The 26,228-nt window shown below is 45.2% G+C and overlaps 1 protein-coding gene across 4 annotated transcripts in view; it reads left to right on the forward strand.

The window, feature by feature from the left end:
• Nucleotides 1-26,228, forward strand: part of DCAF6 (DDB1 and CUL4 associated factor 6) — a 525,140-nt gene that overhangs the window by 100,760 nt on the left and 398,152 nt on the right. For all 4 annotated transcript variants that reach the window (XM_085622996.1, XM_085622997.1, XM_085622998.1 and 1 more), the window contains exons 3-4: nt 576-668; nt 24,126-24,311. In XM_085622996.1, coding sequence (XP_085479122.1) covers nt 576-668; nt 24,126-24,311 — 279 coding nt within the window. The remainder of the gene's footprint in view (nt 1-575; nt 669-24,125; nt 24,312-26,228) is intronic.

The raw sequence follows: 26,228 nt of genomic DNA on the forward strand, positions 1-26,228 counted from the left end.
GGATTGAGAATGTAACTATTGAGTGGTACTAACAAGTTCTGTGTATCCGACCTGTGCTCCATCGCGGTCGGGCTGAACTTATGACTCTCTCCCTGTCTCGCACGATCATATAGCCGCAACTGATACTTTGGGCATTTTTGCTCTATTTTTACTCAAATCTTTAAAATTGCATGTATCCGGTTCTGCTGATTGGATTTTTGTTGTTGTTTTATGTATTCTCTATTTTTCGAAATTGGTGTGGGATGATTCATGTGTTGTGTTTTCCCTTTATTACTGCATTAAGTGCTGTATAAATACTTTACACACATTGCCTCTAAGTTGAGCCTTACTTCTCTGTGCCAAGCTACCATAGGGTTGAGCAAAGGTTAGTTTGAGGTATGCTTGTGCCTCGTCCTGACAAGGATTGTGGGTGCTGTTTGAGATTGGTTTTACCCCTCCTCAACCAGTAACCGTATTTCTCAGAAAACCATTTTACATTTATGGACTGGATATATACTTTACCATTCTGTCAAACATTGCAGTTTAAAAAATGAATGGTCTTTATTTTGTTTACAAATACTTTGTGTTGTGCACAGGTGAATTCTATATCTTGGAATGACACAGGAGAGTATATTTTATCAGGCTCAGATGACACGCATCTTGTGATAAGTAATCCTTACAATAAAAAGGTAAGCTGATTATTTTTCTTTATTCCTTGACTGCAACCATCCTTAATTTTTATGCTTTTGCTATCCCATACAGTTAATTTATTGGTCAAAAAATCAAGTGAGTATTTGTGTTGTTGTGTGGTTTCTTTCCTTATGTATCTGGTAAAGATTTTAACTGGGATATTGACTTTTTTATCTACTGTGCAAACAACTTTTATGACTGTTTTAGAACCAAACACAGTAGCACTTCGTATGCGAGCATGATCCTTTATATTGTTCCCACTGTGTTCCTTTGCCTAGTACAATGAACATTACTTTAAATTATTTAAAATCATGCTTTTATTTATATTGCTACCACGATTTTCCATGTCATTATCTCTGTAAATATTGTATTTAACACCAGTGGTATTCATTGTATCAGTCTTAGATGAACAACTAGCTTAGACAGTTACCAAATGCATCAGCAAATTAGTGTACCATATAAAGACATGCCAAGACAGCTCCTTAGTGGTGTCCCAGATCCTTGGTACATACATACATAGCAAGAGAATGCCTCTGTTTGTGTCTTTTCCTTCTTGCTGTTCTTTGTTTGAACCCTGGTAATGTTGTCACTGCTTGTGTTGTCTGTATTGCATTCACCACTGGCAAAGGAACTATCACCCTTATGCATCAAGCCAAAATCCAGTCGGTAAAATACCGATTCGGTAATAGCTCCCGGTATTGTGTTAAAAATACCCAATCCCAATGCATCAACCCAAAACCCGAGCAAATAACGAATCGCTAAATAAATAACCTCGAACATACCGAATCGCTAATACCAAAAATGCTAATTTACCGAATCGCTAAATACCGAATCCGCAATTACCGAAATCACTATTAGCTCCCGGAAATTGCCAATAGCAAATAAAGAATCGCACCCCAATGCAAGAAAACTCGCTAATTCCGAAAATCCCAAAAATCGCTATTTTGCCAGAGCTAAATAAGGGGAATCAAAACCTGGAGGTAAAGTCAAAAAAAAAAAAAAAAAAAATATATATATTCCTACATGTGCAAATGATTGAGGCAATCACTAAACCCTTAAATTTGGCCCAGGAGACCCTGTTGGCTCCCCCAAAATGGCTGCCCTCTACGTGCTTGCAAGGAGGATGCGGATCAATGCAGCAGGACAGCGCAGGAGAAGGGTACAGGAGAGAGTGTTCAGACTGCGCATAACCCTGCTCGGCCAGAATGAGGACGAGGTGTACCAGAAATATCGCCTCAATCGCGCTATGATCATGCGCCTGATTGCAGACCTGGAACCATTACTGCAGCACCAGACCCACCGGACAAATGCTATCCCTGCGCACGTTCAGGTACTATGCAGCCTGCACCTACTGGCCTCTGGGAGTTTCCAGGGGGTAATTGCGGTTGCTGGAGGTGTTTCGCAAAGCGCACTGTCACGCTTCTTCCAAAAATTCCTAGATGCCATGCTGACAATGCTCCACAGACACATCAGCTTCCCCACAACCCCACAGCAGTTGGACCGCACTAAACAGGCATTCTACCAGGTGGCACAATTTCCACATGTGATTGGATGCATCGACTGCACGCATATCCCCATATGCCCTCCGTCAGCAAATGAGTACCTTTTCAGGAACCGCAAGTCATACCACTCGATCAACGTGCAGGTTGTGTGCGATGCCAACAACATCATAACGGACCTAGTGGCACAATTCCCAGGGAGCACACACGACTCATACATCTTCCGCAACAGTGGAATGCACAGGCGACTACTCAATGGCGAATTTGGAGAGGGACTCCTGTTAGGTAAGTAGAACTACGCTTCCCCACACCAACACCACACATGTATGTACATCACCAATGCTAAGTCTATGCTTCTATCTTCTAGGTGACAGTGCTTACGCCCTGCGGGAATACATACTAACCCCATACCTAAATCCAGCAACCCCGCAGGAACATCGCTACAACGCTGCACACATCAGCACGAGGAATGTGATAGAGCGGACTTTTGGGATTCTCAAGAGCCGCTTCCGTATCCTCCACAAGACTGGCGGCGCAATGCTATACCAACCAGACACATGCTGTCGAATAATTGCTGTATGTGCAATGCTGCACAACATTGCCACCAGAAGGGGGATACCCATGGAGGTGGACAGGGATGACGACCCCCAGGCTGACCAACCACCCGCCCAACGACGACCGGCACACATCCCAAACACAGCAGAGGGCCATAGGAGGCAGACAGACATAACGCAAAATCATTTTTGACCCTGGGTAAAATGAGACATTACAAGTTGGTGTTGGGTGCAACTGTTTAATGCACAGTAGCACTGAGGATTGTGCAACAGAACTAGCATTGTGAATCATGCTCCGATTGCATAAATGTAAATAAAAGGTTCCTTAAAGTCAGGCCTGTGCAAACAGAATAATTGGATGGCCATGGTTGCTCCACCATGGACCTGCAGCATGTACAAATTTCTAGTGCCGCTTGCCACGTACACCAAGCCTCCGCTCAGGTGCATCCATACCCTCACCACGGCCTGTCCCCGTGGAGGCACGCGAACTTCGGCGCCTGGTGCTGGCCTCTGCCAGTGACACGCTGCTGACACTGGAGGCAGCCTCACTGGTGTCATCCCCTCCCAATGCTGCAGCACTGCATGTGCTGCTCTGAAGTTGTTCCACAGCAGTGGTGATGTGTCTCAGTGACTTGGCAACATCACCGCAGAAGTGCCCAAGGTCCACCTGCAGGGAGACTGTGCGGCGTGCCAACACAGCGGTGCAGTTGCTGTGCCGTTGTATGGCCTTGGTAGCGGCGGCAGAACGCAACATTAGCTGCCGGTTACTCCTCCTCTGGGACTCATGGCCCTCCCTGATGGCACGGGTGAGCTCACGTACCTCCTCCCTGAGCTGAGCATTGCCATCAGCAACCGCAGTGGTCTGGTCCCTGACCGCCGTGCCCATGTCCCTGACCGCGGAGCCCATGTCGGTGACTGCTGCAGTCATGGCGCGCATCTCCCTCGCTAGGCGCACGATGTTGCAGCTGATGCTAGCCACATGTCTTCCCTGCAGGTTCTGTGTGCGCAGCATCCTCTCCTCAATTGCAGAGGTTGTTGGGACATCCTGGTCAGCTGAGGAGACGGAACTGCGACGGGCCCTGTGACGCCGTGCGTATCTTGAGCCTCCATGTGGTGCAGCAGGTGGTGTGGATGTGCGCTGCGTGGGTGCCAATTGAGGGGGGGGGGTTGCCATCTCCTGCAAGGGCGCAACTTGGTGCCTGTGCCTCTGCGGTATTGTGGCTGCACTGGCTGCAGGCTGGCTTGCTGGTGCCGTTGCTTGTGGCGCAGGTGGTGGTGCCTTGGCTTGTGGCGCAGGTGCCTTGGCTTGTGGCACTGGTGCTGGTGCCGATGATTGTGGCGCTGGTGGAGGTGGTGCTGGTGGGGTGGCAGGTGTTGGCGGTGCGTGCGCATCCTGCACAGTCTCCTGGTCTGACTCCACGGGTGTCTCAGAGATGATCAGCTGGTCGCTGTCGTCAGAGTCCCCAGGTGATGCATCTGTGTGTGAAACAGTGCATGATTAGTGGGATGATTACACCTACATAGTGTTGTACCCATCAATGTCCCTCTGTGGTCCAACAAATGAACAGTCTACAGCCATGTACAACATATGTGTTGTGTGCGGATTTACGCCTGTGCCTGCACTCTGGGCTGACTAGACTACAACTCCCAAGATGCAGTAGTGTCATGTGTGGAACTGTCTGTGCCAGAGCTGCAGACACAGTGAGATTGGGCTGGGGGCATGGGTATGGATTTACGCTATGCTGGGTGTGGCACAGGCATGCATCTTACCTTGGGCACTTGTGGCTGCGCCGGACGTGTCCATCTGGATCACCCCCACGACGGCTTCCCGCTCTATCGTCCCTTCCACAAGGTCCTCCAGGGCTGTGTTGGATGGTGCAGTGCTTGTTCCGCCTCCAGTCCTTCTTGCCTCCCGGAGCCTCTCAGCAATCCTCTCTTTTGCGCGCTTCCGGAGGTCATACCACCGTTTTTTGAGATCGTCGATGCTGCGGCTAGTGACGCCAACCGCATTGATCCTCTCACGGATGCGCTGCCAGATGCGCCGCTTCTCAGTCTCAGGCACCTTGAGGGACAGCTTGCCAAAGAGGCGGTCGTGTTTGCTGGCCACTCCCTCGATGAGGTACTCCAGCTCCCTGTCTGAAAACTTCTTCTTGCGCTTGCGTGCAGATTCAGCGCTGGATGGCACTTCCTGCGACATGATGGATGTGTGCTGTGACTGGCAGAATCTGTGTGGCCTCACTCTGCACAGCCTGTCCTTCTTTCCAGCTCCTGTCTGCTCCTCTGTCGAGGCTATGTGGGTGGGGCAGCAGTATTTCCTGGTTGGTGATGTCATCAGCCTGTTCCCGGTGCGACGCGGCAATTTGCGATTTCGCTATTACCGATTCGGTAATTGCTAATTCGGTATTACCGAACTCGCTATTAGCCAAATCGGTATTACCGAACTCGCTATTTGCTAGTGGGGCCGTTTGCGTGCCCCGCTATTAAGGAATCGGTAAATTTAGCGATTTTTAAGGAATCGCTAAATTTTACCGAATCTGTTGATGCATGCCAATTACCGATTCCTTAATGGCGATTCCTTATTTTTCGCTATTAAGGAATCGGTATTAGTTTGGTTGATGCATATGCCCCTATGTATTTAAATGGGTTGGTGCACATCCACTGCATTAATGCCTCATCATCACCATATTGTAATAGAAGCATTATTTATGTATGATCCCATTAGGATATGTGTATGGAATGTAAAGAATTTGTGGTGAATCCACCAGCTGGTTTCTGCCAAAAAGTCAATTTTTTGAAAGATACATTTGACTTATTTTTGTTTTGTGGTAATAAAACCCTTACTACTATAAAACCTAAACATTTCGGATTTGACGAGGTTGGTGAGAGGGGACACTTTCTTTGGCAATCTTTTTTCATTAAATCCGATCTAATTTTAAGGCTACAATTTATAAGATGTAGTCAGAGTGGAAATTCTTTAGAACTGTAGTATATGTTATTTACACTTGTCACAAAACTTATGTGTAAGAACCCAGCAATTGGAGGGGGTATCCAAGATGCACAACTGTGTGGGTGTCCTCTCCATTGCTCCTGTCTGTAACATAGTTTCAGTCCTAGCCATATCTAATCTTCAAAAGATAATCACAAGCTTGGGATTTATCTGGCCCGCGGCAGGAGAGAGGATCGCAGTGAAATAAGATTGAGTGAAAGATTTTGAACTTAGTGAAAGGAGGAGGACTGAAGGATTTCAGAAAAATAATAATTGATTATTTTCAAGTGATTATCTTTTGAACATAGTGAAAAGAGGAGTTTTGAAGAAATTATGAGAAATAAGAATTGATGGAATTCAAGATATCTGGTTGTGCGCCGCAAATTTATGACACAATTTATTCGATGTTTAGAAAAAGAAGAGAATTCTTCTCTCTAAAATGCAAGCCCTGATGAAGTCCTAAGGGAAGGACAAAACGCGTAGGCAGAAAGGCTGTTGATCTATAGAAGATGCAACTGTGATCTACATATCGATTTTGTATTGTCGATTGAAACAACTCATTGAAGAATCGGCAAATTTGAAATAAGAAAAAAATAAAAGGTTACTAAAACCTGAAGGAAAGATTTCATGGACTCTATTTTTTTATGTTCCTTCCTAACTATACTCTTTTATTGATTGTGGTTTTGATGACAGTGAACCACAGGAAGTTGAGCATCTAACATTTTTCAATTGGGTGGTACTGTATGTTTTAGTTGCGCACATTGTGATCCCTTACTGTCATTGTTCTCAGAGACTTAATATTGAACAGTGGACATCCAGACATTAACTAATGGTAAGAGGAGTGCCCTACTAGCTTTAGTACAGTTATCCCTGCTCACTTTTATCTGAAATTTCTTGTTTGTAGAAAATCCCAGTGAAGGGTCACACACGTGGTATCAGTAGCACAAGTGTATTCAGGCTGCAGACAAAGATAATACTTGGGAAGATGGGGTTTACTGGTGACCCTTGCATCAATTGAGTCTTACCTCACACTGCATAGACCAAAAGAGGCCTGCATCTTAAATAAATCTCAGTGTATAAATATGAAAGGACAGTCTTGGACTGATGTGGTTCCTGTGCATGTAGGCCACGAAAGTTAGTGGAACTCTGGTGTGGTGTTGGTTTCCCAGGTAAGCACTCCTTTGAAAAAGAGGAAGCAAGTATGGGCACCTGCAGACATTGAATCATCCAGACCCAGAGTTATAAATTGAGAGGAATTAAAGCGTAGCAGCCTTCTATTGGCCTCCTATAAAAATACAAGCAATAATTTCTGATCCTTGCTCAAGCCACAGATTGACCAATGATATATGAGCTCAGTGAAACTGGGGAGCCACTCAACTCAAGGGGTGCTGGCATTTGTTGATTAACCACCAGAAATCATGGTACACATGGAAGGCCAGATGCTCTTTCTAGTAGGAAAAATCTTCTGCAGTGCTTAAACGTATTTAAATTAGAGATGACAATTAAGATACGATAAGGATGAACACTTACTAAAATATATCAGTCTTGGTAAGCTTGGTGTCATGGAAACCACAGAGACCCACTTGGATTTAAGTCTGAAACTAGGATGATGCGTGAGCACGGCCAATGTATGAAGAGCTTCATTAAGTGAATGGGGCACACAAAACAGTTCTTAGGGGCCATTTCCATTACAGTGAAAATAAGACTTCAACAAGCCAACCACTCAAATCCAAAGCTGGCCTCAAACGTTTTGAGTGGGCTAGTCCTGACAAAGGGACTTTTACTTTCAGGTGTGCTATTCATGTGATTTTGCTTTCCCTGCAGAACAGAACACATTATGTCAAAAATGGGCATACATTTCAACTTTTTAAGATGTGCGTGTTTTTTGGCTATGACCTTGGATGCAGTCTTTTTTCAGGTATTGCTTTTATCAGTTCATCAGCTGATCTACTGAAACTGGCTTGATCAAGCTCCAGGGAGCACAGAGAGGATTAAACCCACACAGTTGCACTTGAGTTTTTAATTACTTCTAATTACTTCTACATGAAGGGAGAATCAGGAGATCAGCAGTGTGGGCATGAAGAGAGAATGGGGGGAGGCAGAAGCTATAGCACTGGACATTGTGGATCACCTTGCAGCAGTATTGACCACATGCTTGGAGAGGTGCCCAACATAGGGATCCCATCTCTCATGTACCATAGGACACACCACAAACCAAAATAGGGGAACAGAGCTCTGCCATGATGTACTCAACGAATTTACCAGGGAGAACAAGTAGACACTCTCACACTGGTGTTCAGGTAAAAAATTAAAGAACTTATTGTAGTAATCTTTGGGAAAAATGTATTTATCATTTTGTAAGTATTAAAGAATTATAAACCAAAGACATGATTTGCAGCAGAACTCATTAAGTAGTTGTCTACTCTTACATAATAAACAACATACAGTTTATGAGCCTAGGTACAGAGATGGTCATTACATAAGGTAGAGGGTAAGTACAATTGAAATGGCGCAAGCCTTGAAGTATCAAAAATAGCCAAAAGTTGCAATATTGCATACATCTGGTGTCCCTGTAGGGTTCGATCCAATGGATTGAAGGTCAAGGCCATCATCCTTTCCATCAGACCTTGCTGAAGTGAAGCTCCCTTCCTCTCTCCCTAGCTAACCTTCCCAAATATTCTAATATTTCACGAGCAGGATTCAGTCTTCTTTCTTTAATTTACAAGAATTGGGCTGTAAAATGCACTATTTGTCTCAATTTATTAACAGCCTTCTAGGGGTCAGGGTGGAACGATCCTATAAATCCTTTTGAAAAACTTAAGGGTTACATACTCAGTGTGTGGAATTTTATGGCCCACCACTTACACAGCAACAAGGTGATGGATGGAATTCTTGAATTAATGCTAATCTCCAATTGCACAGTGAGCACAGGACCTACGTCTGGGCATACCCGTTGCACTTAAGGCGGCAACTGCAATAACAACCTGGTGATGGATGGAATGCTGGTAAATCTCAGCTACTGTCATTCGCTCAGGGCCTCATCCCACTCTATCGTTTTCTGCCCACCATGACACTTCAATTTGGACACAGCCATATGAAAACCAGTCTTGACCCTGCTTCAGTGTGAAGCATCCAGCCAGAGCTGCTCGGCCATGTCCTCCCTGACCCGGAACACAAACAACCCAGGACCGGTTTTGCCCTGATTATGGCTCATTAATCAGGTATTGCTTGTTTCCTGTGGAACAGTGAGCATGGGATCCATGTCCTAGAGCTCAGTTTGCACATATTATATGTAGTATTTTCACCAATGATAACAGACAAATAAATTCAAGACACCTTCAAATCAGTTTTGTATATTGACTCTTTTTATCTCTTTCAATCAAGAATGATTATGAAATCTAGGTCTTTGTTAGTGTTGCTTGGGAACACCTCTCTTCATTAGGCCAGTATTTTTGATATGTTCTTAGTTCAAGCTATGTTATGGTAAAGTGATCAAGGTAGAAGAAATAAATGTATCCCTATATTCTGGTAATTGCAGATTTCAAGCAAAGTTTTTATTAATGGAAAGTTGGACGCTCCCACAATGATGCTATGTATTATACAAAGTCAAGCAATGTTCTTAGCAGCTCAGATAGATTCTGAACCCATAGACGTTTCCTTTTACTTTACCTTTTAAATTATGGTTTTAAGAGTAACAGAGTTCCTTTGCAGGTCAGTCTCATTTGGAGTTGAGTACATTTCCTCATTTTCGTATCTTCCAGATTACAATGATAATGGCAAACTCATATTTATACTATTACATACTGATTTATTGATGAAATAATCTCAGGTTTAGGTCGCATCAAATAAATTATCCCTTGTTTCTCGCATCATCGAAAGTCATGCTTGTACAATCTATTGAATTTATAGTGGAAAATTAGACAGGGTGACAACACATGTTATGGAGACTCTATATTGTTATAAATTAATTGTTGGTATTAGAGGTAACCAATTGCACCAAATTGAGGAGATTGTACATTAGGATTAAGAGTTGACATAAGACAATGAGTCTAATTAATGAGGGCATACTCTTTACATCATACCCTGTAAATTTTTAAATTATAATTTCAATAGTTTTTTAATCCAAATTTGCACTTTTTTCATGCATAAATTCTACGGTATTCAAAGAGTATAGAATAAACATATACTGCTTCTGAGTATGTTTGAGCTCCTGCTAATAAAGATCGACTGTGTATGATATATATTAACATCATGAGAGAGAACAATTTTTTATAAACAAAAATCTTGCTTGAAATCTGTAATTACCGAATTATAGATAATATACTTTATTCTTTTCATCTGCATATACCAGGAGTTGTAACTTTTTAGTTTTTTCATTTCCCAAGTAAGCAGAGTTCCTTTCTGCATGTAATTTGTGTATACATTAAATAGAACGAGCTCAGGCAGGCAGACTTTCTTACTCTTCTTACTTGGTATTTAGTTTTGATGATAGTTTAGCGCCTGGATACCCTCATGGGTAACCAGCAATGCTCTACAAATCCACCTTACCTTACCTCACATTACATTACAGTTCTCCCAGATCAAGCAACGCTAATGGTGTTCTGTCTTGAAAAGGGTGCATTGCTGTTTAGAGAAGTATTTGATTTGGTGATATTGTTTTCCAGTTGTGACCACAGGAAGGTTCTGTCCTCCAGATCAGATGTTGATGAAATCTTCTGTATGGCAACAAAGGCAGAGGAATTACCTGTGCTTGTATGTTTAAACAAAAAATTATTGAAGTAGGAATACCTGTTTCATTGTTGACAGACCTGCTCTAAATCTGACTTGTTAGCGCTGAAAATTCCAGAATTTTGCAGTTCCTGAGTTTACCACTGATAGCTATGGCCCAAAGTAACAGACATTCACTCACAGCATTAAAGTTAAAAAATCAATTGATACAATTGACTTACCAATTTAATAAAAAAATAAACGTGTTTTATGAATAAATATGTGCACAATTAATAAGAAAAAATATAGGGATCAGGAAATATGAAGTTTTGTAGTAAATGTCAAAAAGCACCCAAAGTCAATGTTGGTCTGTGAGCATTACCAAAGCAGATATCGGAGACCATTCTTTCACCAAAAACTGAAAGATATTTATCAGCAGACTGTACAGCTTCACATAGTCTGTAGGGCTTGCCGGTTGGTCCTTCAACTGCTGTCCGCTTCACAGTGCTTTTGTTGTAACATGGATTTTAAGGGGTAGCCAGGTCTCTACCTCTGCTTCAGGGCCAGAGCAAAAAATCCAGCTCAGTTTTTTCAGATCGCTGAATATATTCCTTCTGGTCAGTCCTATAATTCCAAACTGAAATAGGACAGCCAACATAACAGAACACAAACAGCACTGGCTAATGGGCACAACCACTTCTTTAGCCAAAGCTCAACCACAGATCTCAGTTTTCACTGGTCCGCTGACACTTCGCTTAAAATGCCCATTACCCTTTATGTCCCTTGAACCGTGTAAGACTAGCTAGTCTGTCTCTTGAAAAGAACCTCCAAAATTGGGGTACAGAGAAACCAGGGAAGACCACTGTCAAAACCAAAGCAGACATGGACAGCATGCTCTTCCTCTTCTGTTGTTCTTCAGGTCAGTTTTTGTTCTGAGGTCTTCTGGGTAGGAATCTTTTCTTCAGTATTTGTGGGCTAATGATTCTTGTTGAAAGAGTGTTCTAAGACGATTTCTCACATTTCAGGTCATCCACTTTTGCTAAATGAACTCCCATTTAACTTTAGACCATCCCCTGTTTCTAGGGGCCTTATTCAATTATGCAGAGCACCAGTGGCAATACTTGGAGCTCCTGCATCCCTACCTGGGGCAGGCCTATTGGAAAAACAACTTTGCAACCTTACTAGTAAGAAACCCAGTGGAACTATTTCTGAGCACATGCCCCTACAGTTATCATTATAACTGACCAATGCTCTTGCTAAAAAATGGTTGGTTGGACCAGTTCGCTAAGAACATGAACAATTTGCTCTAGTATATATATACATTTTCTCAATACAAGTCAAATGTAGTGGTATCATGTGATAGCAATTAGTAAGTTTCAGCAGAAAGTTGTTGTTAGACCTGGCACCATTGGCGTGGGTCTCCCATCCATTTTTCGCTGTTGCCTCATGTGTTTTTTGCTGGTTATAGATACTTTGGGCACTGTGCCACTGCTGTTCAGTGCCACAGTGCAAGTGCTCCCTATAGTAAATTGATATATGGATTAGTGACTTCATCATTGGCTTGATTGGTTTACTTATCAGGCCCTAGTACAGTGCACTGCGTGAGCCCAGGGCTTGTAACCAATGCTGCTGGTGGGCTTGCAGCACTGATTGTGCCACCCACCGGAGCAGCTTGTATAGTGTGTCTCCGGTCTGCCATTGCAGAGCCTGTGTGCAGTCTGGTACTGTCATGCTGACTGGGCAAGTGCACCCACTTGCCAGTCCCTAAAACCTTCCATTTTATACATATTAGTCACCCCTATGGTAGGCCCAGGGGCAGGGTACATTGTAGGTAAAAGGTAGGACATGCCCTGGTGTGTGTGGCATGTCCTAATAGTGAATTACAGCCATTTTTGTTTTTCACTATTGCAAGGCTAACTGTTCTCCATAGGCCAGAATGGGCAGTTTAGTTATTACATTTTATAATCCTAACGGACTCAGGGAACATGGTAGAAATTCGAGTTTAGTATGCCTGAACTCAGAATGATAAAATACATCTTTTAGTGAAGTTGGTTTTAACATTCTGTGTTTGAAAATGCCACTTTTAGAAAGTAGGCATTTTCTTGTCTAACCATCCAAACCTGCCTCTGCTAGGTTGTGTATTCCTTGTCTCGAGTTTGAGTGACAGGGCTGGGGAATTCCAGGAAACTGGGTGAGGTGACCCAGTGGTGAATAGAGAGATCTGCATCCAGATGGGAGGGAGGAGCTGCACCTGGGACCTGAATAGGGCTGTGCCTTCACTCCACAATGCTGGCTCCACCTCCTGTGGTGTGTCTGATGTCCCTGCCCTGCACTGTGAAAGGAAAGAAGGAGACATTTCAACAAAGTGCTCCAGGACTGACCAGAACTGGTTTGGACTAGGCAAAGGCCTTTCTGCCTTCAGAGAACAAAGGGAAAAGGAGTATAAATATTGAGACCCAGACCCAAGAACTTTAGATCACTTCTGGGAATTAAGACGAACCTTTGCTGAGGAGAAGAACCAGGAAGCTGAAGGAGGAGACTACCCCTGTGCTGTGTGTTTGGGGGTTGGCCTGCAGTGGTTGCTTCATTGCCAAAGAGAGGAGAAAAGGACTGAGTGTGCTTTCTATCAACTTGAAGAAGAATCTCCAAGGGCTTGAACTAGAGCTTGCCTCCTGCCTGAAGTCTCAGGGATACAAGACTTCACCGACCAGCTCCCCCCTGAATTCCCTTGCTGGGAACTGAAGTGCCTGCTGTTGTGCTGGGCCTTCTGAGAGACTGCGTGTCGCTGGCAGCTGGAAGCGCGACGCAACAACGAGAAGCGTGTCGCCGCCGCAGCCGCTGTCATCGCATCGCCGAGGAAGCGAGCCGCCGCTGTCATCATCGCATTGCCGAAGCGCGGCGCATCACCGGAGAAGCGGGAGGCTGCCACAGAGGTCATCGTCGCATCACTGGAGAAGCGTGTCGCAGGGCCTGTCGCGGCTCCAAAGATCGAGTCGCCGCACGGCCATCGGCCGTGTCGCATCACACCAACGTTGTCATATCGCAACCAAGACGCCATTTTGTCGCATCGTACCGGAGAGGAGTATCGCATCGAGGTGCCAGCGTGTCGCATCGCACAGTAGTAAGAAACCAACGCATCGACTCCCCACACAGTAAGGAAGCAAGCATCAACTCCCCTGCGCAGCAGTAAGGAACCAACGCATCCACTCCCCTGCGTGTATGGAACCGACGCATCACCTTCCCTGCAACCCTTTTGTTTTCTTTGCATCTAAGGTACATTGAGAGTAAAGTGTCGCATTTACAACTTGAGAGAACTGATCTATTTTATAACATATAAGAGACTATTTTTGAGTACAGTATTGTGGATTTTTGTTGTCTGGTCTTGTGTTAAGTCTATATAAAAATCGTTATTTTTATAATACATCCTGTGTGGTGTCCATTTGTAGTGTTGTCACAGTATTAATGTATGTGTTCACAAATGCTTTACACACTGCCTCTGAGATAAGCCTGCCTGCTCGTGCCAAGCTACCAAGAGGGTGAGCAGGGGTTATTTTAGGAGTGTAGCCCCTTACCCTGCCTAGACGCAAGGGTCCCTATTTGTCACAGGTACCTACCTATGCCAACTAGAGACCCCCAAATCTAACAGTTGTCTAGTGTATAAAGGTGTCTGCAACTTTCCTCCAAGGGAGAGCAGTACAGCATTGGAAGAAAGATATCATTCAGATCTACAAATACTCTATTCTTCTCCTAGAAACCTCGCTTCCCTTGCCAAGTTTGAAAACAAGGTCACACTTACAGATGAAGTGCAATGCACACTATGAGATAACATGATTCCCAAGCCTATCATGACCCTGCAGAGCTATCAGCAAATGTAACACTTTGTGAAGCTTCAAGCAGAAGAAAACAATATTTATAGTGGTTTTCAGTGACTAATTTCTTAACATATAAAGATATGTGGTTACACACTTGTTTGATAAATATATCTAGTATAACTTAACATAACTGGGTATGTTTTCACATCCACCTGAAAAAGTGACTTTTAAAAACATTTATGATGCATGTATCAACTACAAAATGTTTCTTTATAGAGAATAGACTTTACAGACAGTTCCTCTCCTCTGCAATGCCAGGGTGCATAGACAAGTTCTAATAAATGCACATTTTCATGGCTGGGTTTTATTATAATGAAAATTATCTTGCTCAGCTGTAAAACGTACATTTTTATGTATACATTTTTATTAGCATTGTATCATAAGCAACACTACAATGCTTAAATAGTAATTAACCATAGCTTATGAGCAAGCACCGTATACTGAACTCCATGCATTGTGAGGGGAAGGCAGACTTAAAACAATAGCATCACCCTAGACAAACTTCACATATACCTTCTGCCTCTCCTCTGTCTGTCTGTCTGTGCAGTGTCTACAACTTATAACAACAAGCATACCTACAGAGGTAGTGTGTCTGGGAACTCGAAGAGTTCAGTGAGCATTGCTGCCCAGGCCTTCAAGTTGTCTATAAGTTTATTGTATCTGTGTGTTTTGCGCATGTGACTCTACTCAGCATTCGCCTGCTCAGCCATATCTCTCATCCATTCTGTTATTTTGGGTTTGACTGGGGACATCCAGCTTATGGAGTTCTACACTTGGCCAGGATCAGACCCAGCAGAAGGAACCTCCTATAGAGTTTCCTCTTTTTCTTGATCGGGATCAGCCCCAACAGACATTGTCCTTCCTCCCTAGGAATAGATCACCCTGTGGCCTTGTTCAGGGACTTAAGGCTCATCTCACAATAATCGGCAAGCTGTGGACACCCCCAAAACATGTGTACGAAGTCCGCTCCCTGACAGAGCAGCGGGGGTTTGAAGGGGGCCGTGCTGGGTATATAGCATGTGGTGTACTTGAGGTAAGATAAACCTGATCCACCACGTTATACTGGAGAAGTTCAAACCGTGTATTAGTAGAAGTGGTTTTCACCCCCTCACGGATTCACTCTTAAAAATTATCTTGTGGAGAAAAAAATGCATGTACAAGGTACACTGTACAACTTTGCAAACATTGTGATTGGTGAAAATCAGAACCGCCACGAAAAATGTCCTAGCTTTCATAAGAGAAAGTTTCAGTTCTATTAAGGACTCAGAGGCGAGGATTATGCTTGCTTTCTTCACTTTATTTTGCAAGAGCAGCCATGTTCGCCAAGCAACTATAAACTACTTTTCCCATGAAACCCGGGGAAAAGGAAAGAATTAACACATTTTCCAATCAGAGAACAGCATGTCCTGTGATAATCCTGCTCTTGTGAGGTCCCCTCTTTCTTCCTGCGACTAAAAGCCATTTCATTCTGCTAGTTCTTCCTGATTGGCTACTTCATTTCCTGCAAGAATTCAAAATGATACATGTGAAAAACATCATCCAGTGAGGAAAAAAAAGAAACTACTGTACAACAACCTAAATTAGTGATAATGCAACCATTCCGAAACGTATTCCAATGGCATAAATGAATTACGATACAACAAGCTGTTATCATGATCAAAGTGTGACGTACTTACAATCAGTAAGTTAAGTGAAGTGAAAAATTCTTTATTTAGACAATCCAGTCCATTAAAGAGCCAATAACATAGTGTGGTAAAATGTGCAAATAAAGAAAAATAAAATAGTCAAATAAGCAATGTCTCATTGTACATTACAATCCATTCATAAAAAGTTTTAAAAAACAGATGAGGCTCATAATGTACTACTAAAAGGTACCAGTGACTATTAATTTGGATATTAAAGAATGAGTTAGCCTAAGATTATTTGCCAATGAGACTTGTGAACCCAAAACACAAACGTTAACTTGGAATAATAATTTGACTGCAATTTCAAAATTCAAAAAGAAATTTAAACATTTGTAAAGTTTAAATAAATGCTGTGATATACTGAAGCGCTGTTTTCTAATAGAATGGAGCATTAAGTATAGATTCAGAGTTAATAGTAAGTAACATCCAATGCATGGAATGCTAAAGTAAAGTCGGGCCTCGCTGTGTATGTATATTTAAGATGCTATTAACTTTGACCTTGGGCTTAAATGTTTTGGTTTAAGCGAATGCCTACTAACATTTTTACACGATAACAGCAGTTTTTAGCTTAAAGTATCTGGAGGTAAAATAAAAGCCTTTCATTACAGCTGACGCATTTCCAACAGAAAGACGAATTCATCAAAGTCAAAAATTGTTACTAAAGTGTTGAGTTATAAAGTGCAGTACACTGAGAGGTAAAAGTGCTAAATGTTCACTGGAAGTGAACTGAAAATTATACCATAAACAGACTCTAATCTTTGAATTCCTATATCAGCAGAATTGGTGAGGTTTATCAGAAGATAGTCAAGGGCCAATAATAATCTCAAATAAAATCTGTATAAGAATCACCTGGCAGCCTGCTCATTTTCTTCGTAGGACTCGGAGGCGACGATTATGCTTGCTTCCTTCACTTTATTTTACAACAGGGGCCAAGTTCAACAAACAACTATTAACTACCTTTCCCATGAAACCCAGGCAAAGGGAAAGAAGTAACACATTGTCTAATCAGAGACTAGCATGTCCCATAACAGTCCTCCTTCTCTTGTCGGGCCGCTCTTTCTTTGTGCGACCAAAAGCCATTCCATTCCGCTCATTATTACGGTTTGGACACTTCATTTCCTACAAGAATCCAAAATGATGCATGTGAAGACATCATCCAGTGAGGAAAAAAGAAACTGCTATGCAACAACTTACATTAGTAACAATGCAACTATTCCTAAACGTATTCCAATGACATCACAAATAAATTACGATACAACAAGCCATTATCATGATCAAAGTGTGAAGTACTTACTGTCAATGCATTGACATGTCGATGGATCCACTCCACCCCCTAATTCTGTGTGGGCCTTGATCTGTGATTGAGGGAGGAATAACCCTTGCCTCTGAGTCCTAAATAGAATTGAAACTTTCCTTTTATGCAAGCTAGGACTTTTTCATTCTATGCTAGGGCCGAAGGCGAGGATTATGCTTGTTCAGAGCTTATTTACCACTAACGTTGCCATGTCCATCCATCACCAGTTTAAAGTAGAAACGTTTAAACATTAAATCTGAAAACCAGTCCACAGCATTGAGGATGTCTTCCAGATGAGCCCCCAGGGCGAAAACCTTTGATGCCATGGTATCCCTCGTGGAGGGATGATTATAACTGTAAAGAGTTATTTGTGGTTGAACATCTGAACCAGCTGTACACGGCTTGTTGTGTGTGATTGGATTTGTGGAATAAAGCTACCTTTTTGCACTTACTCTCCATTGTGGACCTTCAACTTCATTACAGTGTCTGACCCTTAGTGTCATCACCTCGCTGGCTGACACTGTCTCCGTAGTAGCCAATAGGCACTGACAACTGACGTCAGTGAAATGTATTGCTGTGTGGCAAATCCTATTGTGTTACATTGCAGCAGCCAGCCAGGATCCCCCAAGCCTCCCCAGAGCAATGCACACAGAGATGCCAATCCAGCTGCTTTGTCGGAAAATGGGGCATTAGCAGCCAGCGCTCCAGCTTGACAGCTGAGGAGGCGCTATAATACGTGACTTTGCATTTCAGTGCAGTGATGCAGACCACTACACTGAAATGCATTAGTCTAACGCCTGATGCGTGGTACTTGGCAGAGCTGCGCTCTAAATTCGAAATGCCGATAAAGAGCTGATCGCAGCTCTATGGTGCGCAATATGTGTGTACACTGAGCGCCCTCTAGTAGGCGGAGGCCACAACAGCACCAGCGTGGTCTGCTGAGAAAAATAAATATCTGCACCGCAAGAGGAGCACTGAAATGCGCTCCCGTGGCATCCTCTGTGAAGGAGAAAAGCAATTAGTTAGTTGTGTGACAATAATGGTATGCACGTACCACAAAACAACGTAGCAAAAGAATTGAGAATGAAGAGGCACTTACCGTATGGCTGCAAGGCAGCGAAGAAAGGAAGGTCCTGACAATGTGTTTCTTCTTTACCTGGTTTCATGGGAAAGGTAATATTGTTGTTTGTTGAACATGGCCGCTGTGGTAAAATAAAGTGAAGAAAGCAAGCATAATCCTCACTTCCGGTCCTGACATAGAATAAAAAATACTAATAAAAAACCTCTCACACCCTCTACAAAGAGGCAGTTATTTCTCAATTGAGACCTATTTATTTTTCACCTCATGTTTAATTGACATTTCACATCGTATATTTGTGCCCATTCTTACGAGCTGTTTTGCTCAGTGTTGTGTTTTAACCCCTGACCTCTGTCTGGGAGGGGTAGTGCCTTGGATCAGCACTCTCGTAGCCTGGGGAGCCCAGGGGAGGCCTCGCGTGCTGGCAGCGTAATAAATGGACCACAGACACAGTTAACTAGTTGGGCGCGAACTGCCGCTCATCCGCCCGTTTATTATTTATATGCACGCGCTCACGTCGAGGACGTGAGCGCAACCTGCGCGCGTTCGGCAGCGCTCTAGCGGAAACGCTAGAGCGCTAACTGTAACATCCCTTCTCAACTCAGTCCTTGACAACAGTTCTTTTATTACTTCGCTGCGTCACTTACTTGGCACGCAAAGGCTCTCAGCCGACTGCTGGGCCTGGGGTTCACCCTGAGCTCATACCTGGTGGCCCTTCGGGCGCCTGAGGCCGAGGTTTCCGGTGGTACTTCTTGCCTTGGTCCACCTCCGGTGCCACCGGCGCCACCTGGCTCAGAGTCTGTGTTGCTCCGTGGGTCGGAGCGGGGTGTGTCCCCTGAGTCGTGGTCCACGTCGAGATCTGCTGTCTCGGGGTTATCTGCGGGCCTCCTCACCACCTTGAACCACGATATGTTCCGGGTGACCAGGTCTCTCCCTCGATGCGCTGTCACCATGGTCCCTCGGCGGTCGACCACTCTCCAGTATCCTTTTTCATATCGAGTTTTAAACTATCCTCCTGGCCGGCGCTCTTTGAGGACCACTGTGTCACCTGCTTGAACTTCTCGGGTTACGGCCCTCCGAGCCTCACTGACTCTGTCGTTTCGCCTTTGGCGCCTTCGGAATGCTTCTTCCTCGCTGAAGGGTGGTGCTACCCAGCCTGGGGATACTGGTAGCCCATCCCTGCGAGCTCCTTGGAACATCAACGCCCAGGGGGCTTGTCGGGTGGAGCAGTGGGGAGTGCTGCGGTATTCCCCTAGGAAGCGCTGTAGTTCTTGCTCTGGGTCTAGTTGTTCGGACACAGCGATGCGTAGTACCTTATTGATGGTGCGCATAAACCGCTCCACCTCCCCGTTGGCTTGGGGCCATTGCGGGGTGATGCGCCTGTGTCTGACGCTGTGTGTCCTCAAAAGTTCTTTGAACTTGTGCCCTTGGAACGGGGGTCCATTGTCCCTCCGCAGTTCCTCGGGGTACCCGAACATCCCAAATACCTTCTCCAGGGCAGGCTTCACATGTACAAACGCGGTGGACGGTAGGGCCTCTGCAATGGGGTACTTCGAATAGCTGTCCATGATGACGAGGGTGACTCGCCCATCGGGTAGGCTCCCAAAGTCCACGCTGATCTTCTCCCAGGGGGCGTGCCCGTGCTCTTCAGTTATGATGGGCGCCAGTGGTTGGGCTTCCCCTGTTAGCTGGCATGACTGGCAGCTGCGGACGGTGTCGGTGACGTAGTCGTCCATACCCGGGAACCAAACTTTCTCCCTCATCCGGGCCTTCATCTTCTCTGTACCTTGGTGCCCCTTGTGTGCTAACTGGGTCGCTCTTGTCCGGAGTGCTCCTGGAATGACGATTCGGGAACCTCTTAGAAGGAGTCCCCCTCTGGTCACGCTCAGCTCGTGTCGTACACTCCACATGTGTTGAAGATCCTCTCGGTCTCCACTGGCCCACAAGTTCGCCGTTTGTAGAAACGATTGCCAGTTTCCCTCGAGGAAGGTATTCTTGACCTTGAATATCACGGGGTCTTGGTCGGCTACTTCTCGGAGTTCTTCAAGCGTAATGGCCCTGGGGCACGTCAATGCCGCCACCATGTCGAGGTGTTCCTCCGCGTCGTCCTCAGTGTCCCTGTGCTCGGGTGCACCGTCGTGTTCTGGGTGGCGGGACAGGAAATCTGCCGGGTTTTTGGCCCCTGGCCGGTACACCACATTCATGTGATATTGTTGCAGACCGATGGCCCACCGCTCTATGCGTGGGGGCGGGTGTGGAGCCGTTCCCCGGAACAACGGCACCAGCGGCTGATGGTCCGTCACCACTGTGAATGGGTACCCGCACGCGTAAAGATGGAAATGGCGGCAGCCCCACCGGATCGCCAGTGCTTCCCGCTCGATCTGGGAGTATCGCTTCTCCGTGTCGGTGAGGGCCTTGCTAGCGTACGCCAGAGTTGCCCACTGTCCGGGTTCCTGTTCTTGTGTTAGGACTGCCCCATGCCCTACGGGGCTGGCATCCACTAGGATTTCGGTTTTCTTGGTTGGGTCAAAGTAGACCAGTGTTGTCTGGTCTAGAAGCGCTTCTTTGATCGCCTCGAAGGCTCGCTCTTCGGCGTCCGTCCACTGCCACGCCACGTCGGTCTTGGTGAGGCGTCTCAGGGGCTCAGCTAGAGTGGCCAGATTCGGGACGAACCTTCCGCAGTATGTGGCCATCCCAAGGAAACTGCGTACCTCCGCCACTGAGGGGGCCGCGGCGGTTTTGATTGCTAGCGACTTCCGAGGGTCTACTTGGATGCCCTCCTTGGTAAAAACGTAGCCGAAGAACTCGATCTTCTGCTGGAACAGCTGGCACTTCTCCCTGTGTAGGGTGACTCCGTGCTCTTGGAGGCGCGTGAGGGTGGCCCGGACGTGTCGGTAGTGCTCCTCGACTGTCTTGGAGTAGATGAGGATGTCATCACTCACGTTCAGGACACCAGGCAGTCCGACCAGGATGTCTCTAATTGTGTTCTGAAAGATTTCGGCCGCCGACAAAATCCCGAAATTAAGGCGCTTGTATCGCCGTAGTCCCAAATGCGTGCTGAAGGTGGTAATGTACCGGCTCTCCTTGGCTAGGGTGAGTTGGTGGTACCCCGCATTTAAGTCCAGTTTCGAAAACCATCGGGCACCGTTCAGGTCGGAGACAATGTCATCCATGGTCGGCGTGATGTGCCTCTCCCTTGTGATGGCCTTGTTCGGGAGGCGCATGTCGAAGCATAGCCGGATCTTCCCAGGTTATCGTGGTTTCTCGGCTATTACCATTGGTGACACCCACGGTGTGGGTCCCGTAACCTTTTCTATAACGCCTTGTTCCTCCAGCCATCGGAGCTCCTCCTCTACTAATGGGCGTAGGTGAAACGGGATGCGCCTGTGCCGGAGGGCTGTTGGTTGCACATCGGTGTCTATATGAAGTCGTACTGGTGGCCTCTTGATCTTTCCTAGGCCTGAGAATAGGCTCTGAAATGCTCCCAGCAAGTCGTCGACTTGTCGGTCCTGGACCACTCTGAGGAATGAGATTAGTCCTAGATCTTCGGCCGCATGGCCGCTGAGAAGTGTGTCTACTTCCTGGTTGATGACATGAATGTCGAAGACAATTTCTGCCTTCTCTGACTGCACTGCGACCCTCATCTTGCCCTTCAGCGGAAGCGGCTTGTCGCTTCCATAAGCGAAGATCTTGGCCTTCGACGGGCGGAGCTCCGGCCGTGGTCTGAGGCGATTGTATTGTTGCACCCCCATAACTGTCACTGACGCGCCGGTATCTATCACAGCATTCACCTCCGATCCGGCAATCAGTATGTCGCAGCGCGGCTGAGGTCGCCGGGTGCTTTTGAGGGCTCTGGTAAACGATACGAGGTACGTTTCTCCCTCATCGTCGGATTCAGTGTCTGATTCTGGGTACTCCCTGACTGGTTCTCTCTTGGGCCGTGGCTGCGACGATAAGGATGTGTGTGATAGTTGCCGTACTAGCTTCCTCATCGGCTTGTCCCGCTTGTGGCTGCTCCGTTGCATCTTCCTGCAAACAGACGGACGCGAAGTGGTTGTTGATGCCACAGTTGGTGCATGTTTTCCCACGGGCTGGGCACGCCTTGAGGGGGTGTTCGTCGTATCCGCAGTATCCACATGACCTGGCTGGATCGGGGGCCCACCGGTCGTGGGGCTTAGGTGGTCGTTCTTTCTTCCGGACTGCGTCCGCTTTCTCCACTTTGACCTCCACCGTGCTGGCGGCTCCTTTCACTAGGGCTAGATCCATTTCCTCTGCACGAGCTGCTGACAGGGCGTGAGTCCGGGCCAGGACGAGGATGTCGTTCATCGTGATGTTCGGTTTGCGAAGTATCATGCCTCGTAGCGTCTTACTCCTGATCCCCAAGATCAGCTGTGCTCTGATTTCCTCTTTAGCCCGGTCGCCGACCAGGTGCGTGTCCGCAAGGACCCTCAGCCTTGCGTGGAACGCGTCAACCGACTCCCCCTCGCGCTGTTTCGCTTGGCGAAGCTTGAATTGTTCGTAATCAGGGTTGACCTGAGGGTCAAAGTGTGCGTTCAAGGCCGCAACCGCTGCTGCATAGTCCGTCGGGGGACCCGTGTCAGGCAGGTGCTTGAACAAGAGGTAAATCTCTTCCCCCGCGTAGTGGAGTAGTAGAGAGCGTTTCACCGTTCCATCCGTCTCTCTGGACCCAATGAAGTAGTTTTCCAGCCTCCCCAGCCATGTCTGCCACCTCGGCGCGGCGGTCGTGGGGTCTGCGGTTTCGCTAAATGGAGGTAGCACTCCGGACGTGGGGTGATGGGGCAGTGTCCCTGCAGGGCCGGGCGTCTCATCATCACCCATCGTGGCGTCAAAATCCCTGGTATGTGACCAGGAGTCGTCGTTCACTCACTTGGTGGGTCGGTCGCCGCACGTGGGCAGGTGCAGCGCGCTGCGCCGTCAGGCGAGACCTCTGTTGCTGTTCTGCCTAGCAGCAGGAGTTTCAGGGGGTTCAGAGAGGTCACCCCTCGACGCCAGTGTTGTGTTTTAACCCCTGACCTCTATCTGGGAGGGGTAGTGCCCTGGATCAGCACTCTCGTAGCCTGGGGAGCCCAGTGGAAGCCTCGCGCGCTGGCAGCGTAATAAATGGACCACACACACAGTTAACTAGTTGGGCGCGAACTGCCGCTCGTCCGCCCGTTTATTATTTATATGCACGCGCTCACGTCAAGGACGTGAGCGCAACCTGCGCGCGTTCGGCAGCGCTCTAGCGGAAACGCTAGAGCACTAACTGTAACACTCAGGTTCTCGAAGCGTCTTTTCCTAAAGATTTTCTAGGTAAATTCTATTTTATATATGTTTTGGCCTTTGTTGTGACGGTTGCAGGGTTTCTGCGTTCTACTGAATATGTTCATAGCCAATTAGCATGAGGAAATAATGTTCAGGAACAATAGGCTTAGGAAAGCTGTAGTGACAATGAAGTCGGCCGTTTGGGTCTGTGAGAATGAGCACACAGAAAAGGAAAAGCTTCATATGAATTACCTATAGCACATTGAAATTGGGAAAATTAAGCATCTCATCCAAGAACGGATTCCCTATATATTCTTGTTTTGGGAGAAGAAAATAGTTTTGTTTGCTATTTTTAATTTTTAATTCCACAACCAAATATTTTAAAACCATATCAAATTATCTAGTTTGTTAAAAAAGGTACAATTGTAACAGGTGAATGTTTCCTTATTGTCATATATTTGTTTGCATGTATCGTAGTTCCTTTACATCAATGTAAAACATCTTTTTGTTATTCAGATTTTGACAACAATTCGCTCAGGACATAGAGCCAATATATTTAGTGCAAAATTTATGCCACAAACCAATGACAAGCAGATTGTGTCCTGCTCAGGAGATGGAGTCATTTTTTACACTCATGTTGAACAAGCGGCAGAAAACAACAGACAAAGCCAGTTTACATGTCATTATGGAACAGCCTATGAGGTACTGTAAAGAAAATGTATTTGTCTTTTTCGATTGGTTTACATTAATGGATAGGAAATGTTATCCTGCATTGAATGTTTCTGTCTGTTATATGTGTCTAGTTCTGAGAGTAAAGCGGATACAAGTTTGCCAGTCATCTAAGGCTTACAAAATAATCGGACATTGAAGGAAGTAGATGTTGCAGAGTTTCCCTGTAGAAATTTAGACACATAATGCTTTTTAGAGGTATAGGCAATAAAAATGGAGGCATGAACGAGGAAATGGGGATGATAGGGATCTAAGTAAATGTGAGATCAACAGCGTAAAAAAGGATAGAGAATAAGGTAAATTGATGAAAAAATAAGTTTGGGGTCGTATTAGAGAGTTTGAGGCAAACAAAAAGATACTGTTATGTGTGGAAAGTAGTGGAGAGATCAAATGTTCAATGAGAATGGGCGGGTCAGAGCAGAATGATGACTGTTTTAAAAAAATAAAATGATTGGATTTTGGAATGTGCCACACCAGCAAAGCAACAAGACCATATGCAGTCAGGGAGTACATACGTAGTGGAGCTTTTCAATTAGACAATCCAATTCTTCATAATGCAACAGTTAAGTAAGGAACAAGGGTAGAGAGATGGGGGTGGAAAAGGAGGTGAGGGTCAAGCGGAGGGGGTGCATGGGAAGAGGATAGAAAAAACAGAATGAGGACTATTTGGTAGGCAGCAGTGGATGTGTGGTGGAGAAAGAAACAGCCAAGTAAAGGATTGTAGAGTGAAAAGTGCATTGGGACAAAAGTAAAGATGATTTATGCTCAAAAGAGGCCAGAATTAAGTAACAGAGGCCAAGAGGCCAACTCACTACAAGACTAATGTAAACCTTACTATTGAAGAAAAGTATAGTATATGAGTGTGGGACAAGTCAGGCACACTGTGGCCATTTAGTGTTTGAACATTTAATTCAAATGATTGAAAAACGCAATGCCCAGAAGAACTTCAAGAGAGTGGGTTAAATAAACATTAAGGTTATCTAATGTTAATCCAATATAAATGAGTATGATAATATATGAAACCCATTCGGGCTTGTTTTCTCTGTTATTTTATTTATTCTAGATTTCTTTGTGGTGCAACTAAGGCAGCAATTCTTATTTGAAAGTCTAAGAACAGCCACATGAGTTTCGTCCTTTGGACTTTCTAAGGGCTGAGTAGATCAATTTACAAAGTATAGATAGAATAAGGTCTCTCGTATGTTGTCGCTGGGAATGAGAACGTCATATTAATCTTTTTGTCAAATTGACTAGGTATAGACTCTGCAGTTCCATTTATTAATGGTGGGCCTGTAAACATTGTTAGTTCAATGGTCATCGGGATTCATCTTCACAGTAGATAGGTCCTGGAGTTTTTTTTGTAAAGATGGAACCCTTCGCATAGGTTCTATCAATTGAGAGAGGATACACACCCTGCTGTGTTTCAGATGAAAATTGCTGACTCATTGTCACCACAAGGAAATCCAGAACAAGACGTAGTGATGGGGGATGCCTATCAGCCAACAACAATAGGGAATGTATCCATTATTAGAAGATGTTCAGAATTGTGCATCTGATTTATTAATGCGAAGCCTTTATGATTAGGGTAATATAGTGAGCTATGAGATCAGCTTGCAGTACTGACAGTGGTTTCATTATAAACATTTTTACGTGTATTTGCACATTTTTAACTATTTTTGGTTATTTATGATGAACCTCTGTTGTATGTAAATGCACACAGAAGAATGGAAGCAAGATTGCTGATTGTGCAAGCTCATATTTGTTCATGCAAAAATCTGCCACGCAAAAAAACACAGTTTCACTTATTAAAATCTTTTTCTTCTTTTTTTCCAGTGAATGAATATTTTCCCCCATGGAGAAACTCCTTTCTCTACACTCACCTTTTTTGTGAGG

This window comes from Triturus cristatus, chromosome 8 (assembly GCF_964204655.1).
Source record: "Triturus cristatus chromosome 8, aTriCri1.1, whole genome shotgun sequence".
Taxonomy (NCBI): Eukaryota; Metazoa; Chordata; class Amphibia; order Caudata; family Salamandridae; genus Triturus; species Triturus cristatus.